This window comes from Podarcis muralis, chromosome 2, assembly GCF_964188315.1.
Source record: "Podarcis muralis chromosome 2, rPodMur119.hap1.1, whole genome shotgun sequence".
NCBI lineage: Eukaryota > Metazoa > Chordata > Lepidosauria > Squamata > Lacertidae > Podarcis > Podarcis muralis.
Genome location: NC_135656.1, coordinates 3,788,669 through 3,811,773, shown reverse-complemented (window position 1 = coordinate 3,811,773; position 23,105 = coordinate 3,788,669). Strand labels below are relative to the sequence as shown.

The 23,105-nt window shown below is 46.1% G+C and overlaps 1 protein-coding gene across 1 annotated transcript in view; it reads right to left on the bottom strand.

The window, feature by feature from the left end:
• Positions 1 to 23,105, bottom strand: part of LRP1 (LDL receptor related protein 1) — a 298,357-nt gene that overhangs the window by 40,309 nt on the left and 234,943 nt on the right. Inside the window, exons 44-55 of the mRNA XM_077923771.1 lie at positions 16,322 to 16,511; positions 14,092 to 14,296; positions 11,037 to 11,229; positions 9,632 to 9,757; positions 8,143 to 8,271; positions 7,043 to 7,162; positions 6,393 to 6,506; positions 4,349 to 4,498; positions 3,532 to 3,657; positions 3,156 to 3,272; positions 1,913 to 2,041; positions 163 to 285 (exon numbers count right to left, since the gene is read on the bottom strand). Coding sequence (XP_077779897.1) covers positions 163 to 285; positions 1,913 to 2,041; positions 3,156 to 3,272; positions 3,532 to 3,657; positions 4,349 to 4,498; positions 6,393 to 6,506; positions 7,043 to 7,162; positions 8,143 to 8,271; positions 9,632 to 9,757; positions 11,037 to 11,229; positions 14,092 to 14,296; positions 16,322 to 16,511 — 1,722 coding nt within the window. The remainder of the gene's footprint in view (positions 1 to 162; positions 286 to 1,912; positions 2,042 to 3,155; positions 3,273 to 3,531; positions 3,658 to 4,348; positions 4,499 to 6,392; positions 6,507 to 7,042; positions 7,163 to 8,142; positions 8,272 to 9,631; positions 9,758 to 11,036; positions 11,230 to 14,091; positions 14,297 to 16,321; positions 16,512 to 23,105) is intronic.

Below are 23,105 nucleotides of genomic sequence, written 5' to 3'. Positions count from 1 at the left end.
GGTCCCCCAACCGTATGGAATCACCCATGAGACTCCATGAAAAATAAATGTTTTTCCAGAAATATCCTCCTTACCCTGAAATATCTACTTTCAATTGAAAAACCCGAACTGGAGAACAGTTGGAGGGTTTTGCCTACTCTCTTGTTCTAGGTCTGTACTCACCACAATCTGGGGCTTCATCAGAGCCATCCGCACAGTCTTGGTCATGATCACACACAAAATGTTTGGGGATGCACTGCCGGTTGGTGCACATGAACTCCCGTTCGTCACATGTGTTGTTATACACTGAAATCAGACATCACAACATGTGTAGTCACTTTCCCTTATTCTCTTTTGCAACCCTGCCCCTCTTATTAAATAACCATTTGGACATTTACTAGTTTTGTAGCATGTAGAATGTACTCCTTTCAAACTTTAAAGAGCATCACACATCATTTTTAACATTTACAACATCCCTGGACATTTAATGTTCCTAACAAACAGTTACAGTCCCTCTGGGGGTTGTAAAGAAATTCTGACAGAGGGGAAGGGGAGAATGAGGCATGACCTCTCCCAGACCTCCCTGGGAAGAATTGGGGAGGCTATAGCACCTACAGACGTCGTTTGACTCCACAACTGCCCCCTTAGAAAGCAGAATGAGGGGGACGCCGGGAGCAAATCCTCTGCCACAGAATGGCTGCCGTAACGAATGGAAAGATTCCTCCTTCAATTTGACTAATTGGGTAAAACTAAGAATCACTCTTAGGGACGCGGGTGGCGCTGTGGGTAAAAGCCTCAGCGCCTAGGGCTTGCCGATCGCAAGGTTGGCGGTTCGAATCCCCGCGGCGGGGTGCGCTCCCGTTGCTCGGTCCCAGCGCCTGCCAACCTAGCAGTTCGAAAGCACCCCCAGGTGCAAGTAGATAAATAGGGACCGCTTACTGGCGGGAAGGTAAACGGCGTTTCCGTGTGCTGCACTGGCTCGCCAGATGCAGCTTTGTCACGCTGGCCACGTGACCCGGAAGTGTCTCCGGACAGCGCTGGCCCCTGGCCTCTTAAGTGAGATGGGCGCACAACCCCAGAGTCTGTCAAGACTGGCCCATACGGGCAGGGGTACCTTTACCTTTACCTTAAGAATCACTCACTGGACAAGACATGTAATGCAGGCTGTGACTTAATCAGCTGTTGTGTAAGAATTGAAATTTCTAAAGGCATTTAAATGGAATTTTAACGTCTTGAGGGAAAATCCCTGCAGCAGAATGGAGAAGGAGGAGGGCAGACGGTTTAATGTTACACTGAGATTTCTGCCTTTGCTTTTTTCTGCCCTCTCCTGATTAATGAGAAGAGGTAAGTGTTGGGAAGTGTGGGATTGTTTGGCTACTGACTGAATGCTTATTTGATTTGTGATTGTGATTGTCTCGGTACATGGTTCGGTGGTTGCTGGAGGACGAAATGCAGGAATTGTAATTTATGACTCTTCAGACTGATAAGAATGCAGTCTACTCTGTAACTATGGAAGGAACCCAGGCTACAAAGAGGTTGAGAGGAACGTGACACAGCTTGGCACAGAGACAGACATATCGAAATAGGTGATCTGGAATAGCACTGGACGCGATATGTTTGTGGGGAAGAGACAGACTGCCCGGGCAGGTGTTTCTGTGTTAAACCATCAACTATGGTTTACTGTGGCATGTGAACTGGGCCAGTGACTAGGGAGGATTTCGTACCTACCACTGAATCCCTTTTCTCTCTCTCCACAGTGTCTTTAACACTAACTCATATTCCCACTCAGCACCAAGGAGAGTATACTGAAGAGGAAAAGGGAAAATGCAACACAACCCAAGCCAGTCTGAGGGAACTAGTGGAATAAGTCAGCAAGAAACCACCTGACACATGATCATGATCAGAATCTGAGCACTGAGAAGAAGCGACTCACGGCAGCCAGCAGCCACGCTCTCATCAGCTCCATCATTGCAGTCTTTGTCCCCATCGCACAGCCAGCGTTCTGGGACACACACGTAGCTGTTTGGGCACTGGAAGGAACCTGCAGCACAAGTGCTGTGACCTGGAGGAGCAGAAGCCACTGGTCAAAAGACTGACGATTACTCAACAGAGTCAAAATAAGTACTCAGGTAGAAGGAGGTTGCTGCTGCTCTCAACACGACAGGCAACTGGCACCTTTTGTGAGGGTTCTGTTCCCGGGGGTCCACATGTAAAGATGAAATCGTGTAAAGCCAGGAACCCCCGGGACTGCCATCCCCCACAAGGTGGAGGGCTGCTTATTTGGCTCTGGAAAGCTCCTGGAGGCATGGAGCTCTGGGAAGGAAGCATGAGGACTCTAGGATGTTCCCAGAGCCCTTGTGCCTTCTTCCCAGAGCCTGATAGGCGAGGAAAACCTGCTGCGTGCATGGCTGGGTGGGAGGAAATAAATGGAGAGCGGGGAATGAGGGTTCCTGAGTTCTAACTGCATTACTTCAGAAAAGCAACGGAGAGCTGACGTGTGTGTGTTGGGAGTGGATCATGTTGAGAGCAGTGTGTAACAGGTACAGGGAACTCGTGATGCCATCACTTACGCGATGACAGCTTTGCATGGGTGGGGAAAAATAAATAAATATAGAGCGGGGGTGGGGACCGGGGACCCAGTCCTTCCTTGCTCTGGCCTGCCAGAAAATCACCTGCCTTCCAGAGCTGGAGGGCTTTTCTTCATCAGGAACTGCTCCAGCCTGGAACAGGATGCTGGTATTCAAGCTCACACTGCTAATTTCCTCACAGGTGACTCAATGGGGTTTTTTTTGCTGGAGGTGGTCTCTGGAAATTATCCCACCCCCACCCTACCCCCAGGCCACATGACCTCAACATTATTTATGCTTCCCACTGCAGTACTGAAGCTTGGTACATTTGTGCATGTTATCCCAAAGTATTTGTCCTATAATGACGCCTCCTTTGCATCACAGCCCTTCCTTTTTCTTCTTCTTCTTCTTCACTGTGATCAGGGGTGCATATGCTGATATTTGGGAGGTGAGGAGGGGCCAGTGGATAGATGGCCTTGCTTTGTGGCAAAGACCTGGATACAATGACATTTTTTTTAGAAAGTCCTTCCATAATTCTATTATTAAGACCCAGAATGCTTTCCCATCTTCACTCCCTCTCTCCCTCCTAAAATGGAAGTGAAGGCTTACTGCAACGCTGGTCCTCGTCAGAGCCATCTCCACAATCATCCGCACCGTCACACACCCACTGCTTGGAGATGCACCGGTGGTTCTTGCATTCAAACATCACTGGGACGCATAACTTATCTGGGGGGGAAAACAGGCACTTCTGTAACCAAAACCTAAACCACCCTAAGGATTTGAAAAGAGTCCCAATTCCCAACCGCTTCTCCAGCATTTTTGCACAATAAATAATAATGCCATTTAAATATCTGCTAATCATTGGATCTTGCATTGAGCAAGGCATTTGGACTAGATCACCTCCACTATCCCTTCCAACTCTAAAATTCCTTGCTGCAGGAACCAATCCTATAGCTCACAGTCACGGTGCAGGTGCAACACTTACTGCAGTGTGTCTCATCCTCGCCATTTTCACAATCGTTCTCTTTATCACAGGTCCATGTCATGGGGATGCATCTCCCACTGCGGCAGGCGAAGTAGTTGGCTGGGCACTTGGATTTTCTCACAATACCTGGGGAAGGCAGGGAAGAAGGAGAGAGAATCAATCAATCAGGGAGTGATGGAAGTCACCTAGAGATAGATCCCCACCACCAGCATTTTAAGGGTTTTAATTTAAAAGCAAGAAATTACAAAACAGGCAGTAACCAGTGATTCTTGAACATTTCACCTTACAAGCAGGAGAGTCAACAACAGTAAATATTGCAATTCCACAGTCGTTCCTTGGTTTATTTTTATTTTCCTCCTCCTCCCACCCGTTAATAGTGTGATAGCTCAGTCAGTAGACCTATGAAACTCTTAATCTCAGGTTTTTGGGTAGAGCCCCATGGTGGGAAAAAGATTCCTTCATTGCAGGGGGTTGGACTAGGTGATCCTCATGGTCCCTTCCAACTCTACAATTCTGTGATTTGATGGAAACAAATACTGAGCTGATATGGAAGAAGGTAGTCCTCCTTTTCTTCTTGAAATGGGGGGGTGAGGAACATCACACTGTTTGGAAGGTACTGCTCAGTTTGGATTTCCTCATTTTATCTGGCTTCCCTGAAAGAAAGGTGCATAAAGGCCAGAAGATGCCAACCAGAGGAGGATTTCTCCTTCAGCTTAAAGCCAAGGCTTCCATCTCTCTCCAAGTCGAAGTGTCCCCTCTGTCCCCCCAAGGCCCAACGCCTGCCAGTCCAAGGGCTAGTCTCAGACATTCAGCTCACCTGGGCAGTTCTGCTCATCTGAGTAGTCTCCACAGTCATTGCTGCCATCACACAACCAGGATGGAACATAGCACATGGATGTGTGCTCACACTTCTGAAAGGTGGTACTTTTTACTCCCAGTTTGAAAAAGCTGCTGCAGTCCGTGGTGGCTATTAAGAGACGAAACAAATCGTGCAGTCATGTAAACTGTGTGTGAATCATGATAGAATGGCACTTATTTTGTGTAAACCATTCCAACAGCAGGTGTGCCAAATTTTAGGGCTGCAAAACAGTGTTTCCCAGACTTTTGATAGCTGGGGCTGCAGTCTTTAATTTTTTTGACATACTCTACTCAAAAAGATGTACACATGCACATGCATATTTTTTCTCACTCAACTGCCAGAACAACGAAAAGAGGAGTGGCTGGCCTAGTGAATACTGCCTCCCAGTACACCACCTCTCCTTTAACCCTATCGGACAAAGATCAGGGATAGGAGCAGATAGTAACAGTAATGCTTCTGGGATTCCTCTGTGCCTGACACCTGCAGTACAGGCTGTGGCAGGGAACATTCCCTTTCCTCTGAATGATGTTGCCACTCATGGTTTAGCGGGGGTGGGAGTGGGGAATCAATACTGCGTGGGAACTTCCCAATCCAAAAGGCCAGTGTTCTTCAACAATGGGTCCCCAGATGTTGGACTACAATTTCCATCATCCCTGACCATTGGCCAAGTTGGCTCAGGATGATGAGAGTTGCAGTCCAACAACATCTGGGAAGCCAAGGTTTCAATAAATATACATACATATATTAAAATTGTTTTTTACACACACACACACATAATTGTAGTAAAATCTCTAAGTGGTTTACAAAAAATTATCAACAAATCCAGTTTAAATTAATTTAAAACATTTATAAATAATTAAAATTATCAGTAACAATGATTAAAAACATGCCAACATCTATGTGTCTGGGTAGGCTTGCCTAAACAAAAATGCTTTAAATAGGTGCCCAAAAGGGAAGGTGCTTGCCTCGTGTCAATAGGCAGGGAGTTCCAAAGCACAAGTTCTAGCACATTAAAAGTTTGCTTTCTCATAACTGGGGAATGAGTATGGCATTTGCAACAGTGGGCATACGTGGGATAAGATGATCCTGCAAGGTTGAATAATGCTACAACAGGTGATGGAGTGGTCAGTGTATTCAACGTGGTCCAGTGGCTTAGGTTTTCAACCTACAATTCAGTCTCCCTTGTGGCACACTAGTCTACCCTGCTGATTACTTTGGGAACCTCTGGTGGAAATTTTGGGATGTTCTAAGTTTCATACGCAACTCCAGAGTCCCTGCTGCAGGGATGGGGAATCTGTGGCCCTCCAGATGCAGCTGGACTACAACTCTGATCCTCCCTGACTGCAGGCCATGCAAGCTAAGGCTGGTGGAAGTTAAGAGTGCAATGATGTCTGTTTTAAACCTTTTTGCTTTTTTCTTTTTGATTTTTCTATTGTATTAAATTTGAAAACCTTAATAAATATCTTTTAAAAAAAAAGAGTGCAATGATGTCTGGAGAGCCACAGCTTCTGCACCCCGACCCTAATGGCACTGCAGATGCATACTGCCTGGCTCTTTTCCGCTTGCATCTTTCTTTTCATCTGGCAGGGATGCTGCAGCAGGAAGATTCCTGCACTGAGCAGGAGCCAGGATTAGATCACCTCTAAGTTCCTTTGAACTATAACATTCTATGATTCTGTGGCTGCCCTTTTCTAACAGAGCTGCATGATTTCTTCCTCCCAATCTTCATCTTCACCTGCTTTGCACACACACACAGATATACAGTTCTTCACCCAACTTCTTTCAAGACTGCCACAAAGCACTCAGCTAAATGCCTGCCATGGATGAGCTGCCAAGAGCCAAGGGCTGGGAAGCGACAGGGGCTCTCTTTCTTGAGGGAAGAGCAGAATGGTTTGGCCCTGGCCAACTGGAAAACAGCTGATATGAGAAAGAGAAGTGGGGGGTGGGGGAACCTGCAGAAAAGTGTGTGCCACAGCATTTCACATGCCCGCGTAACACTCACAGCAGTTCATCTCGTCTGAAGCATCCTCACAGTCTATTTGATGGTTGCAGTGGCTCGAGTTACTGATGCAAGTCCCGTCCCGGCAACGAAACTCTGTGGCAGCACAGCTAGTCTCTGAAATGAATGGGTAGCATGTTATCATCGCCATCATCACATCCATTTTGTATGCCAATCTGGTGCCAGTGAGTTCAGACCAGCATACATGGCCCCACAACAACCCTGTGAGGGAGGCTCGGCTGACAGACTTGATGGAACCAGGTGGCCAAATGTGGATTTCTAACTCTCGTCTAAATCCAACACTCTACCCACCAATGTGCTGGCAACAGGATTAGGTACTTTAGAGAGCTGAATAATGTCCTCTGAGGACAGGGCTTAGCTTGTCAAGCTAAACCACTGTTTCCCTGTGCATGAATCAGGATGAAGACAACCAACAATGGACGAGCACTCTCCGTGGTTAAGTCTTACGTCTGCTGGATGCTCTGCATTAAGCATTAAGTATTAGGTAACACAATGTAACAGGGAAGCCAAACTGCAGCTCCGTAAGGCTAGTGCAAACAAATGCTTAGTAGAGCAGGGGAACACAATGAAACCTTTTCCTCGCCCCTTAACCTTGACAGCTAGCAGGGGTAGCCCTCCTGAACAGCACTTACTGTTGCAAGGCACTTCATCTGAGTTGTCCCCGCAGTCGTCCCTCCCATTGCACCAGTCTCTGCTGTGCACACAACGCTTGTTGGTGCAGTGCAGGTAGCCCTTCTTACATTTGCGGTTGTCTGCAACATAAAACGTATGAGTGAGTGAGTGAGTGAGTATGTGCGCAAAAGGACCACACACACAGAGAAGAAATGAATGCATGAATGGATGCATGGAATTCAACCTAGCAGAGTCCCACTGAGAAGGCTTATGTAGATTTCAGCCACATTAAAGTTTCTTAAAACAGAATCTAAACATGCCCCTGCACCAAGTGTTTTCTGCACAATGGAAATATCTGGGTGTAGAGTGGCAAACAGGGCCCTCCTCCCACCTGCTCAGCACAATGTGGGCTGTGGCAAAGAGAAGCAGATTATAAGGCAGGACTTATTGTATCCTTCATCTGCTGGAACTCACAATTCATTTAGGTCCAGTGGTAGAAGTCTTCACCTGAACACCAACTGCTGGAGGGAGGGCTATTACCTGCTCAAGCCCTGCCTGTGAGCTTCCCAACGTGGAAAGCACAGGCATTTGGTTTGATCCAGCAGGGCTTTAGCGACCCCATTCTCACAACACAGGGGTGATAATGAACATGTCCCCCTAAGATGCTACTTTGAAAAATGAGGCGACTAATGCTATAAAAAAAGAGCAAAAACCATTTGTGTGGGAAATTTTACTTGACTGACATATCAGTCAGAGAGAGGGGGGGCTGTAATTTACACAGAGTAGTTCTTCTTTATTAATTTTGTATACTGCCCTTCACCCATAGAGCTCAGGGTGGATCACAACAGCTGTGTGTAGAGCTTTAGACCTTAAGAACTCTGCTTTCTTCCAAGGATACAAGAAGGGCAGCACTCCAGCCAACCCAATCCACTTCTCTCATGTTAACCATGGGATGAATTCTTTCCCCCCAAATGGTCAGAGGAAAAAGGAAAAGTGGCACCTAGCCCCTTGGTGCAAGCCACATTATTAGCCCCCATGGGTGCAAGGGGAAGAACCCAATTTATCCATAGGCAGAGGGAGGAAAGAAGCGAAGCAGGAGGAGCACAGGAAGGAGCCTTACTGCAGTAGGACTGCTTCTCATCCGACTTGTCCTTGCAGTGGGCCACGCCGTCACAGGTGTGGCTGAAATCAATGCAGTCACCATTTCCACACTCAAACTCATTGAGCACGTTACAGGTGGAGTTGGGCGCTAAGGAAGGGAGAACAGGGATGAGTGTAAGCAAAATGAGCCCAGCATTTCATTTCACGGGAGACTGTTTCCGATGTGTCTCATGTTCACAACCACCTGTACACTTGCACCTGACATCTGGGAGGGGGAAATGCTGGAACTGGTACCAGCAAGTGAAAGGCACCTTCAGAAGAGTGGGGGTGGGGATGGAGGGTGGGGTGAGGGTTATCAGGTCAAAGTAATATTCTGCTATAATGGGAATATAATTAATTAGTTGATTAATTGAGGTATTTATATACCATTTAATAACCTAGGCTTCTAAGAAGTACTGGCATATGAACAAAAGTCACCACGGAATACTTATATGCATTCACTATGACCCTCTGCACAAGTCATATTTATGATGTGCTCATGTCCTGCTTATGGTCTCCCCATGGTGTCTGGCTGGCCACTGTGAGACGCTGAACTAGAGAGGTCTAATCCAGCAGGGCTCTTGTTTGTGTTCTTATGACGAGGAACTAGTGGCATCAAGAGCACTGAGAGATTCATGCATCCCAAATAAACTTCTAAAAAGGGGGCCATATTCACAGCTGTGTTTTACTTAGAATCATAGAACTGTAGAGTTAGAAGGGACCACAAGGGTCATCTAACCTCCTGCAATACAGGAATCTTTTGTCCAACATGAGGCTCATGATCCTGACATTAAGAGTCTCATGCGCTACCAACTAAGCTATCCAGCAGCTGTTATTGGTGGATGGCCAGTCTTCTGCCAGAAGTGAAGCCTAGAGTTAATATTTTTCCTGTGCCTTTTTGCATTCCACTCTAACTTCTTTTGCACATAAATGAGTTCCTATTAATTATTTAATTGCCAGATCAAACACTCTAATTTTGGTCTGCACAAAATCCTGAAGCTGTTGCCCTGCTTATATTCTGGAACTGCTGTAATCCCACAAACACAGCTACATATTACATGCATTTCCAGACAAAGGATGTTTCATGCAATACTACAGACCTGGGGCCCATGAGACCTGCCAGACTGGTAGATTATTGGGTGGCAGAGCCTGTGAGAGGCTGTTGCAGAAATTCTGCATAATTCTGCAACCCATGGGTTTGCATGTGTGTAGAAATTGCTTTGTTCATTTCTGCTAAGGTGTACAACTACCAATGCTGTAAAATATCAACATGTAATTCCATGGTCAAAATAGAGGAGATGATCCAGATCTGGAAATATAACAAACAATCCCTCCCTTTTCCTCCAGCCTGTGCACAGCACTCTAGTTTTTGCCCTACCATGCCCCTTAGCATGGATGTATCTCGTGGAAACAGACACAACCATATGACCTTCATATGTCCCATACAAGTGCTTCATATGGGTGCTCACCTTTGCAAGTAAGATCTTCCTGAAGGATCTTGTCACCACGACAGGAACAGGAGATTTCACCCTTGGCTGAGAGAAGGCACAGGTCCTGGCAACCACCATTGTTTGCTCTGCACAGAGAGAGCTCACCTGGGTAGAAGAGTCAGAATGGAAGAGAAACAGCTGCAGCAAAATCAGAGTTGGGAGAATATGGGTTGAACAGTCTGGTCTGAGAGGCACAAAGGAAGTTCTACAGCCCAACCCTGTGTATATTTACTTGGAAGCATGCCCAGCTAAGTTCTCTGGAACTTACTCCCAAGTAAACATGCAGAGAACTGTGGCCAAAGTCTGACCACCACCTCTCTGTTTTTATGCTGCAGCCTCACACCAATTGGCAACCTTCTTGAATGATGAGCTCAAGGCTGAAAGCTCCAACCATCACATAGCCACAATGTGTTGGAACTGAACCCTGGTGCTGTCATACAACAGCCACAGGTCGCTCCAGACTAGGTCACCCTCCTCCCTCTACTCTGCAGCTGGGCGCATGGGAACACTTGCTTTTGCAGAACAAAATTAACCTATGTGAGTCACGAGCATAAAAAGGATTAAACTCATGAGAAAAGAGACGTAACTATGTATATTATTTATGATAGCTCAGAATGTCTATTATTTATGGTAGTTCAGAATGGAGCCTCCATGTTTAGAAAAAACATCTCTCTAATTACCAGATATGGAGGTGGGAGAGGAAGCAACAGCTGAAGACTAACACTACTGTGCCTTTCATGTGTTACTTCCTGGGGGGCTGCTGTGTTGGGCTAGGTGGATATTTATTTGCACAGTTTGCATCCCAGTGGACACCTGTCTGTGCGCTCGCTCGCTCGCTCGCTCGCTCCCTCTTGGGTGCGTGTAGCCCAAACAAAGCTGAGCCAAAGAAACGGCAATCTATCATATAGCCTAAGGCAGTGATGGCCAAATTTGGCTCTCCAGCTGTTTTAGAACTACAGCTCCCATCATCCCTAGCTAACAGGACCAGTGGTCAAGGATGACGGGAATTGGAGTCCTAAAACAGCTGGAGGGCCAAGTTTGGCCATCACTGGCCTAAGGGATGCAATATGCTCCACTTGCCGAAATGGAACAAATCTCCATCAGAGAAAGAAAAAGGTTGCACCAGCACCGTGGATGGACAACAGAGCAAGCTATGTGGGTAGGTGCAGGTGGCTCTAAGAGTTCTGCTGAGGGCCAGAGAGAAAGAAAGGGCCACTTCTCCTTCCAAATCGCTGAGGAAGGTGACAGTTTGAGAGCCTACAAGGATCACAGGAGAACTGGAGGGGAAACAAAGAGAGGAGCACCATTCTACCCATCTTGTGTTTTCCAAAGGGGTCACTCTCCAACTGCGCCACCACCCCAAGAGGCAAGGTGTTTTCCTTACAGCTGTTGGTGTCATTGGCCACAGCAATGATGCCCATGGGTTGCTGGGGGATGTCAATGCGCAGGTGCTTCATGTCGGAGCCCACGTATTTGTTGGCACGCTGCACAGCACGACGCACCCAGTCTGTCCAGAAGATGTAGTCACCATAGACGGCCAGGCCAAAGGGGTGCACTGGTTCTGCCTTCAATATCACCTGTTGGGGATCACCACAATGTTAGTGGGGAGGAGAGAGACAATGGCCATGGCTACTGACCAAGCGCATACATCAGTGGTAGCTTCACATGCACCTCTGAGCACGGGACTAACTAGTGTATTCATATGCTATCATATCATTATCAGTTGTAACCAGCTTGCTTTGGTGTGGTTTGTGCACTGTGACTCCTTGTCCAAGCAACTACTTCTAATTTTCCTTTGCCTTCCTTTCCAATTGTTCTTGAGGACAGGGAACTACAGTAAGCCTGCAACATACACACATTTAACTTGTGCGCATTCAGCTTTATGCAAGTCATATATATCTATCTCTCTCTCTCTCTCTCTCTCTCTCTCTATCTCTATCTCTATCTCTCTATCTATCTATCTATCTATCTATCTATCTATCTATCTCTATGGGGGAAAGGGGTTCTGGGGAAAATGACTTTGGCAATCCCACAGGCCACTGACTGTATGTGATTTTGACTTTAGGCGTGATCCCTGGAACTTAACTACCACATAAATGGGGGGGGGGGGCATGTTCTCTAAAATGATGCAGCTAAGGCAAATAGATTACGAGCCTTCCCCAAAATGCTAGACCCAGGGTCTGGTCTGAAGGCACAGAAGGCCACCACCTTGCTGAAGCTAATGATAAGGGAAAGGTGGGACTTAAGTGCAAAAAGTAAATATAAAAATAAGTTATGCGTCAACATATATACAAGCGCTTTGAAGATTTTAGGCTTTTTATGAAACAACAGCTTAGAACGGTCCTAACCAAGATAGTGAGACCCTCCAGTCACAAATTTCTATGCAGGTAGACCGAATTAATTAGTCCCAATTTCTTCCTTCCTTTCTAATCTGTCCCTATTACAAGATGAGCCACGCTGGCAGGATGCCCGGTTTACTGAGTGGTAAAATGTGTCTCATGGTAGGTTACCACTTGGTAAAGAGCCAGTGATCTATCGGTCAGAGCGCTGGATAAGGACAGCGGGGGGGGGGGGGGAGCCTGTGTCCAAATCCCCAGTCACAATTAAGTTAACTTAGTTAACACATTTGGATCTCATATTTTATGGTAGAAACCCTCCTGAGGCAGCCAACAAAAGTCATTAAAATACACATATAAACATGAAACTGAGTGTTAAACCATCAGCTGAACACCAAGCTGGTGGGAGGTGGGCAGTCTTTAAAATGTGCTCTAAAGGCAGCCCTGCTTAGGGAAGCTTTTTAATGTGTCATGTTTTATATACGTTGAAAGCCGCCCAGAGTGGCTGGGGCAACCCAGTTGAATGGACGGGGTGCAAATAATAAAATTCCTGTTAATAATAACAATAATTAATAAAATAATAATTACTATTATTACTACCACCATCAACAAGGAGCCATATGCACTGCCTAAGGGAGTTCCAAAGATGTCGGGTCCCCACTGAAAAGGCTCTGTCCCTAGTACCTGCCAACCAGACAGTTGTTAAAGGTGGATGCCTCAAGTCTCATGCAGGTTCATATGGGTACAGGCAGATGTAACCTGGTCTCAAACAATATGTGCCTTTAAATCCCAAAACCAACACTTAAAAATTGAGCCTGGGAATGAATAAACAATTAATGTAACTGGTACACAACTGGTATCACATGATCTAAAGCTTGAACCTACTTGGGTAACCTTGGCCCAATCAGTCTCTTTCAAGCTAATCTAACTCACATGGTTGCTGTTAGGGGGGGAAATGGGACGTGGGGGGAGGAAAATCATATACAATGCTTTGAGCTTTTTGGAAAAAACGTAGGCTATTAAGTGTAATAAAATATATACGTGGTCCTTAGTATTTGCCCTGAGCCTGATACACACACTATTAATTCTGTCAGCAAGATGATATCCAGACATTAAAACAATGATGGCCAAGGATCAAAACCTGAGAGCAGTTTGAAGACCATGCTAGCCATGCAGAAGGAAAGACAAAAGACCATGTTCTTAGGCTCCACATATGACTGCACTGACTCTCTGGAAGTTTGTCCATTATTCGTGATGTGTATATTTCACAAAACAAAAGACTCCATTATTGAGGTAGCAAATACACAAGTGCTCTGTTTTACTACCAGTCAAAGCTCTGTTTTATGGACTGGAAACAATCAGTAGTTTATAACAGAATTGCAAGTGCTTTGAAAGAGGCATCTCTTCCCATAGTGTGCGTCCGCCTTCGCAACCTGGGTTCCTTGTGATGGCTTGGACTACAAGTCCCATCAAACCCAGCCAGCATGGTTGTGCTAGCTTGGGCTGATGGGAGTTGTAGTCCAAACCTGCTGGATGGTACCAGGCTGAGAAAGGCTTGTGTACATATACATTTGTTTCTCCCATGGCTGCCTTTCATTAAACCGATTTAGCAGGTTTTTAAAAGCAATGCAGAAACCCACACCACCTTTTTAACTAGATGCAAAAGTGAGATGTGAGTAGTGATTCTTCTTTCAATCTGTCTTCTACTTCTCAAAAAACACAAAAACAACTGTCTCCAGTTACTAGACAAGAAGTGGGGGGTGGGGTGCCCTCCGTGGACTTTCATGTCCCGCAGTGACTAAAAAGAAACAAGAGCTTCATCGCACTGGTCCATTTCCACATCTGTGAGAAATGGTCTGCTACACCCCATGGTCAAATGGCAAGAAGTGACTAACTTCTGAGACTTTATAGCGGAGATGGGCAACCTATAGTCCTCCAGGTGTTGCTAAGACTCCAACTCCCATCAACCCCAGCCAGTATAGCCACAGGCAACGAATGATGGGAGTTGTAGCACAGCAAACACCCGGAGGGCCACAGGTTCACCACCTCTTCTTTAGAGCCTGCTAACGCCAGACCCCCTGGGAAGGAGCCCCGCTGACTTACATATCGCTTGGTGCCGTCGTATTCACACCGCTCTATCTTGTCCAGTGTGGCATCGGAGAAGTAGATTTTCTCCGCCTTGTGATCAATGGCCAGACCATTGGGGGTGCGAATGTCTTTGTCGATGATGGTGATCATGTTGGCACCTGACAGTGTAGCCCGCATGATGCTGGGGTGTTGTTCATTCCAGTTGGTCCAAAACATCAGGCTGAAGGGAAGGGGAAAATTGATTATTGAGGAGCAGATGCATATGCCTTGAGCAAGCTTTTTGCTACCACCTCTCTGACTCTGAAAGACTGTTTGGTCAGCTGTGGCTGGGATGTTTTACAGTGAAGCTTGTCCAAAGCAACCAGGAAAGCTCACTCCAGTGGTTCCTCAGACTTTCAGTTTGCATTCGTTCCCAGTCTGCCTAGACATCACCACTCGGGGTCTACACAAAAAGGTTGCCTTGCGTACTTTAAAAGGGAGAGTTCCAAGGCTGTTTTTCGGGGTGGGAGTGGAGGATGCATTCAAGCTTTGTACCTGGATGTTCAGGTGTACAAACTGCATCCTTCCTGGAGAACAGGGATCTGGCTATCCTGATACATGGCATGGTACTCTCTCTAGGGTCAATAAATGTAATGAGCTTTAATAAGGGCTGCCTTTGAAAAACATTCCAAATCTAAGGTAAAGGTAAAGGTACCCCTGCCGGTACGGGCCAGTCTTGACAGACTCTAGGGTTGTGCGCTCATCTCACTCTAGAGGCCGGGAGCCAGCACTGTCCGGAGACACTTCCGGGTCCCGTGGCCAGCGTGACAAGCTGCATCTGGCGAGTCAGCGCAGCACACGGAAACGCCGTTTACCTTCCCGCTAGTAAGCAGTCCCTATTTATCTACTTGCACCCGGGGGTGCTTTCGAACTGCTAGGTTGGCAGGCACTGGGACCAAGCAACGGGAGCGCACCCCGCCGCGGGGATTCGAACCACCGACCATGCGATCAGCAAGTCCTAGTCGCCCACTGGTCAAAAATGTGGTAGCTAAGCACCCTAAGTGTGCTTGCCAGAGGGAATCACATTTATTTTAAAAGAACAGTACTGCTTACAAGTTTGTTTCCAGGCCCACTTCAAAGTACTGGTTCTGACCTTTAAAGAAGTAACAGACCTGTGTCGAGGGTGTCAGAAGGAACGTATTTTCCCATGGTGTGGTTCCAATGTAGTGTAAAACTATGGTCTAGAGTTTATTTAATTTACTTACTTACTTCATTTCCTTGTCACATGCTACAGAAAATGTCTCAAAGCAACTCACAAATATACAAGTATACAAAACACAGTGTATCAGAAGTACAGGCAATGACCGATTTGTCTGGGGGTTATGTTCAGGACCCCCCCCCCCCCCGTGCTGATGGGGCCCATGTAAGCCTGCCCCACCCATTTTGTGATGTTTACAGGTCACTTCCGGGTTTGGTGTAATGTGCATAGTCATGGTTGCACACATATCGGATGCACCTAAAATGGTCACTGCCTGTTTTGCTAAACTTTGGTTTATCATTATATGAACAAGCAGCTTTTCCTCCCGTTTTGAACTAATCACAGTTTAGCATGATGTCTGAACTTGGTGAAAAAGTGGTTAGATTTGACTATGGCTTACTGAAGCAACCAAACCATGATTTATGAGGTTGGCATGTGTTAGCAAACCATAGGCAATATTAGCCATAGTTTAGGGTTCAAATGCACAAACAAACCAGCTTAATTAGACACTGAAGTGAAAGTTTCTGTTTCCCATGCCAGGTGAAATGTTGGGAAGAATGTATACAAGAGACAGAGGCTCTTTTACACATGAAATAACATGCAATAGTCTTCTTTTATCTTTTGTGTTCCCTCTCATGCATTGAGATGACAAGGCCCTCCACAGAATGCCAATGTGAGAGGCTGTGCATAGGCCTTCTCTATGATGTACCTCTTTGGAACTCCTTTCTCCAAAAGTGCACTTGACTCCCTTTCAGAAAGATATACAGTTTGCTGGGTTAGTGCATATTTTGGTTTTCAACTTGATGGTTTAGATAACAATGCTGTAGATTTTAAATCTTAACCATTGTCTAAAACTGATCTGTACTATCTAAATATTGTAAATTGCTGTGGGAGCCCTTGAAGGTCAAGTGTTTGCATGCCATTCATTATAAAAACATTTAAATGAATCAACAAATAAGAATAATCAGATTCCCCAGTGATTCCAAGGGTTTGCACACGGGAACCTACTTCTGGCATTCATCCAGCACAAAGGCCCGAGGATGGTCATCCCCCGACATGGTGATGACGGTCTCTCTCTCAAAAGCTCCTTCGCGGGTCTGATTCACAGTATGCCGGGTGATGGTGGAGGTGGTGTAGCTCGTCCAGTACAAAGTGTCCCAGCCTCGGTGGTAGGCCAGCCCCTCAACAGAGCCAACATCTGGAGAAGGTAGAGTATGGTGTAACTTCAGCAAAATAGTGGTTTCCTTACACAGCCTTTTAACTCTCAGGCTTTAGCAACTAGATGTCCACTCTATGCTCTCCCCACCCAGTTTGCTCAAGAAATCTGTCTCAAGCCCTGCTCTGCTGACTATCCGTTAAGCACAGCTTAACCAGCTTGACCGCTGTGTTTCTTTGATCTCAAAAGAAGCTTCTGAGCAAACAGTGTGGTTCACGCATAACGCTAAGCCAAACTATGGCTTACCATGAATGAGCAAGTGTACTGGTGCCCAGTGAGAAAGTTGCAGCCACTTCACTCCTCCCTCTGTCCTGCTGCATTAGTGGGAGCTAAGCCTTCATTGAGCTACCTGGTTTTCCCCCTAGGCCTGCTCTTACAAAGGCTTATCTTCTCTACGAGCCCTTATACAATAGCACCAATCTTAATTCCACAAAGCTCTCAGGCACTACCCCAATTATTTGCTTGCTCGTCCTTTTGTGCTACATCAGAACTGCTATTGAACATGAACAAATGCGAGCTGAAACTTCATCACAGGCTCATGGCTGGCATCCCCACATGTGTAACCTTTAAAAAACCTTTTCAACATCTACATGCAGCTGCTGGGAGAGATCCTCAGGGGGTTTGGGCTGGGTGTCCATCAATATGCAGATGACACCCAGCTCTACCTCTCTTTCAAATCAGAACCAGTGAAAGCGGTGAAGGTCCTGTATGAGTGCCTGGAGGCAGTTGGAGGATGGATGGAGGCTAACAGATTGAGGTTGAATCCTGACAAGACAGAAGTACTGTTTTGGGGGGGACAGGAGGCGAGTGGGTGTGGAGGACTCCCTGGTTCTGAATGGGGTAACTGTGCCCCTGAATGACCAGGTGCACAGCCTGGGAGTCATTTTGGACTCACAGCTGTCCATAGAGGCGCAGGTCAATTCTGTGTCCAGGGCAGCTGTTTACCAGCTCCCAGGGACGCGGACTTATAAAAAATATTGGGGGGGCCCGGGAAAGCTCATGAATAATAAATAAGCTCATGAATATGCAAATAAAGTGGTGCCGCCTCCTCGTGAGCGAATAGGGGAGAGCGTGCTGCGCCTATTAATCAGCTCCAAAGGAAATTGGGTGGAGCTTTTGCTCGGGAGGGAGGGCAGGAGGCATGCAGCCCGCCCCTCCCTGTGCATTTTGGGCTGGGGGAGGGGCGGCGATGGCGCTCTGCTGGAGGGGCGCCGGAGATTATTGGGGGGGCGGAGCCCCCCCAAACGAATTTTTGAGGGGGCTCGGGCCCCCTCAAGCCCCATGGAGTCGGCGCCTATGCCAGCTCCACCTGGTACACAGGCTGAAATCCTATCTGCCCACAGACTGTCTCGCCAGAGTGGTGCATGCTCTGGTTATCTCTCACTTGGACTACTGCAATGTGCTCTATGTAGGGCTACCTTTGAAGGTGACCCGGAAACTACAACTAATCCAGAATGCGGCAGCTAGACTAGTAACTGGGAGCGGCCACTGAGACCACATAACACCGGTCCTGAAAGACCTACATTGGCTCCCAGTACATTTCTAAGCACAATTCAAAGTATTGGTGCTGACCTTTAAAGCCCTAAATGGCCTCAGTTCAGTATACCTGAAGGAGCATCTCCACACCCATTGTTCTGCCCAGACACTGAGGTCCAGCGCCAAGGGCCTTCTGGCGGTTCCCTCACTGCAAGAAGTGAAGCTACAGGGAACCAGGCAGAGGGCCTTCTCGGTAGTGGCGCCCACCCTGTGGAATGCCCTCCCTTCAGATATCAAGGAGATAAACAACTACCTGACATTTAGAAGACATCTGAAGGCAGCCCTGTTTAGGGAAGCTTTTAATGTTTCACAGACTATTGTATTTTAATATTTTGTTGGAAGCCGCCCAGAGTGGCTGGGGAAACCCAGCCAGGTGGGCAGGGTATAAATAATAAATTATTATTATTATTATTATTATTATTATTATTATTATTATTATTATTATTATTGGCACATTTGGATTTCTGACAGATCGCTTAACGATCTAGCTGCTATAAACATAACTTTACTAATTGTCTATATTGATTTAGCCACAGATGCTTTCAACCCAAGGAAACTATTGCAATTAAAGTATCAGCATGGGTTCTTCTGCTGTCTCTCAGCAACGCTTCTTAATTGAGCGCTCCATGATGCATCATAGCAAGGAGAGATTTTTCTCACATTTGCCTTTGGTAATTGAATACAGCCTGGAGGAAACAATGCCTCGATAATCTGAGACTCTGATGCACCAGGTTCAATTCCTTGCTCTGATATGTAAACTCCCTGGGTGATTGTGGCCAATCTGTCATTCTGGAGTTACTTCATTGTGCTGTTATGAGTGCCCCTGCCAGTCCAAAAACAAGCCACAGATGCCCCAGCATGAGCCAAGCTTCACCCACGTGCATAGCTTTAGCTTTAGCAAAGGCTGCCATTTCATCATGCCCCTTCAGTTCACGTCTTTGACCAGCAAACTACATGGTAACTCAGTGAATGGAGAGAGGGAGGAGAATATGCACCTTTAGGCAAGAGCCACGGGACAGAAGAGCCCTCTGTACCTGAGAGCTTGGATGGCCACCACCACCAGCCATGACACTACTCAATATAAAGCCAAATCCTATGCTTTGCTCCCCCACCTGTGCAGCCCTGGATCTGCTGCTGCTGCTGCTGCAGGCACTTTGTACATTCTCTGTCATTAAACGTCCCCTGTATTTTTAGGTTTTGCCTCAAACAACGGTCTAGTTTGTGCATCACATTAAACCATAGTTCAAATGAAAATAGTTTAGTCTGAATGATCAGTGGACTGGTGCAAACTCTTGAAAACACAGATCCTTTGTTCCTCCCAGACTCCTGTGAGCTGTCAAGAAAGACACCATAGTCCAGGCATTACATGCAAACGATGTGCTTGTGGTTTGCTTCTCTCCCAACAAACCACATGCAAAAGCATTAGCTTCATGGCTTGTTTGGGGAAATAAACCACAAGTCCAGGTTTCAATGAACCAACAAGCTGACTATGGCTTGTTTATTGGCAGCAAGAACAGAGGCGGAGTAAAGTGCTGATAATTGCATCCGCATGCAGCTCCATCACATTCAACAATATTTTATTTTAACTTTGGTTTAATGTGATGTTTGAACCATGTCAATATGTGTGATAAACATCCTAAGCTGTTCAGCTGGACTAATGTCCCAGGGCACTTCCAGGTATTGGCTGTTTCCACCTTTTGTGGATGAAGAGACCTGCTGCAGCAGCTTTGATGAAGTTGGATCTGTTAACTGCCTCCATGGGAGATCACCTGGGAACCCCCATGTATACAGAAGTGAGTTCTGCTAAACAAAGGTGAAATATGCACATAACAAATGTATAATCTGGGTTTAACTGCTGCCTGCAATACGTAATAGCACCGTTCAAAATGGTTTTGATGTAATTTTATTACTGTGAGCCACCCTGCACTCCCTTTCAAGTGGAAGGGTGGGTCATAAATTTGAAATAATCAGCATTATAACTAGTAGACATTGGTGCCCTGTCACTCATTTACTGTAGCATCAGCTTCTGTGTCAATGGCATCTCAGCACTGTAAGGAAAAGGGGACTTACGGTAACCTGTATTGGCTCCCTATGTAAACTGAAGGCAAGGCAGGATGACATTATTCTCAGTTATGAGCATACTTCAGAGTTGACTCAAACCAAGACAGTACCACATGGCAGGTGGCTCCCTAAGACCACCAATCTCTCGGATATTCCTGACTTAACTCGGGGAAAGGGAAAACTACCAGCATTCCTTACTCCTACAAAAAATAAAAAGCACAGGAGCCCTTTCTTCCACTGGACTAACCATTCAAAGGAGCAGCAACAAGTAAATGCAGAAGCCACTGGCAATTATCCATCTTGGCATGCCTGTATTTGCACGTCTCAGCCCCCAAAATTAATAAACAGAAGGAAACTAATTTGTTCATCTCCATATGCAATGGCACACCCTGCTGCTATGCCCCAAGCCTGTGTTTGAAAACTGAATGAGGCGCAGGGGGCTCTACTTCCTTTGCCTGCCACTCCAGAAAGGGAGGGGGAGACTCAGTGCTCAGCCACACACATTAGCAGAGCAAACAGTAACATGAGCGGCAATGCCCTGAGCACAGAAAGGTTTGAATCTCATTAAACCCACTGCTGGAATTCTAATTTATATGCACCGTTTAAGATGCAAGAGAAGGGAGCAGGCAGGCAGGGATGAAAGATGACATTTGAATGGACTAGGTACTGATTCTTAACATACAGTAACTCTAGCACTGAGAGGTTTTCCACACAGGTGCCTGGAGGACACTTGCTTAATACTGTGTCCAGCATTGTCTGATGACTCTGGAGAAGGAGGACATGTGCAAAAGGATGCCATGCTAGCCAAGAAGATGAGCCTGAGAGGCATGTCTGTGAATAGTATTGAGAAAACAGTCAGCAACTGGAGATGCAGTCAAAACTGAACAGAGACTGAATGGTTGCTTTTGCTTGCAGCAGGCATTAGGAATGAGCTGCACATATCTTAGTCTTTGCCACTGTTAACAGCTGGTGTATATTAAAACATGGGTGAGGAATACCTGGTAGCTGGGAGAAGACTGTTGGCTTCTGTTACCTCTCAAATCAGCAATTTAACTCAAAGCCAAAGTGGGTCAGAGCACTGCCTGCTTCATACACTCGACAGGAAACAAAAAGACTCCTGTCTCCTTTCTCTTTAACAGTAAGTGGCAGCTAATTTCTTTAAAACTGAAGTACTCCTGCCTCTGAAAGGCAACCTACTTCATTTAGGAACCTCAAAAAGAAAAGAAAGAAAAAAGCATTCCAATAAACACGTATGCATTTAACTGGCTTACTGGCTGATTCTTAACTTAAAAGCCAAACAGTTAATGAGCTAAAAATCCATGATTAATCAATGGTCCTGGCATGAACTAGCTGTGAAGGAACCTCTTTTCTTAAGAACATAAGAATAGCCCTCCTAGGGCAAACCAGAGGCTCACCTAGACCAGCATTCCATCCTCTAAGTGCCCACTGAAAGGCAATATTCATTTCACTTCTAACTGTCCTCCATCCTGAAGCATCCCAGGGTGATTTAACAAAACAGTGAAACCAAATACAAAAGCATAAATAACAACACAATACTTTAAAAGGCTTTAAAACGAATGCTAAAACAATTAAAAACCAGAAATGGGGAGAAACTGAAATTGACAGATTTATCCATCCCTAAAGGGGCAGTACCATCACCTCTTCCTCTCCTTTGGCATCATTTCCCTCCAGCTACTGGCTGCTAGCAAAGAGGGTGTGTGCTTCCTATGTGCTTCGTGGCCATGATGTAGGTTTTTTTCCACCTTGGTTGCTGCTTCAGCCTCTCCCTTGCTAAGAAGCTGCAGCTGCATCCTCTTGTTCCCCACAAACTACAATCTCAGCAGGAGGGCCCCTTCAAGGCAAGCCAAATCTTTCTCCCCACTGCTTCGCAGGCTGGGCCCTTCCATTCTACAGGGAGGGTATTCTGGTCAAAGCTCCAGACAGAAGACCCAGGGAGAACCGATTCTGCATTTTGCAAACCACAGTATAACACTTTAAACATGAGCTTATTTCCTCCACCATTGCAATTCTATTTTAGGTAAAAGACAGCAGGTACTATGTCTTCTGCAGAGACTGGGCCATGGTAGGACAGCCACATTGACCCATGATGCATACCACTGGCCCACGCAGGAGAGCACCATGTAGCACATCTTACATTCACACAGCCGTACAATTGCTCCCCCGCCCACCTCCAACTCTCAGTGAGATCTAATGTATGAAATGATGCACCTCTCTTCCCCCTTCAAGCTCATCAAACGCCCTAAACCAGAATAAGCTCCATATAACGTTTCTTGCTTAGGTTGGCACTAAGCAGCCAGGATTATGCACTCATGAGCTAGCCTGTATTTCATATATAAATGTTCAAATTGGGTTTTTGTTTTGTGGGACACAATACAGCACTCTAAACATGAGCTGACTTCCCCTCCCAATGTGCTCCCAATGTACTCTGCCTACAGAACAAATTGGTTATCCTCAAATAATTAAGACTAGAAGACTGCAAACATATTATTGCAAAGTGTGAACAGGTGCATGAGGATGCTTAAAGCTCCTCATAGAGAGCTACCTCTGTGATGTGACTCTCTTAACAGCTGAGGGAGGAAATAATAAAAGTTAATCAAGGGAAAGCAAAAAATTAGGGCCAAGAATAGCTCCTCAGAAAGATCCAAGGTATGCTCAGATTTCAGTAACAATTTCTTCTTGCAAATAGAATGTAAGCAAGGGGAGCTTGCCAAGTTTTGTTGTAAAGCCACTATGCCTTAGAATGGGAGGGATGTATTAATGACCAGAATCCCAGAAACCCACTGGCCATCTGCTCAAACCTTATTCTGGTACCACTTTAAATATGCACAATTGCAACACAGATATATATCCCTGCTGGTGTTTCCCATCCTCCTGCATAGCCACTGGGCTTGATTCCAGGTTGCTCCTTCATTCCCCTAAGGACATTGGTGATCCCCAATAGTTTCCTTCCATCCGCAG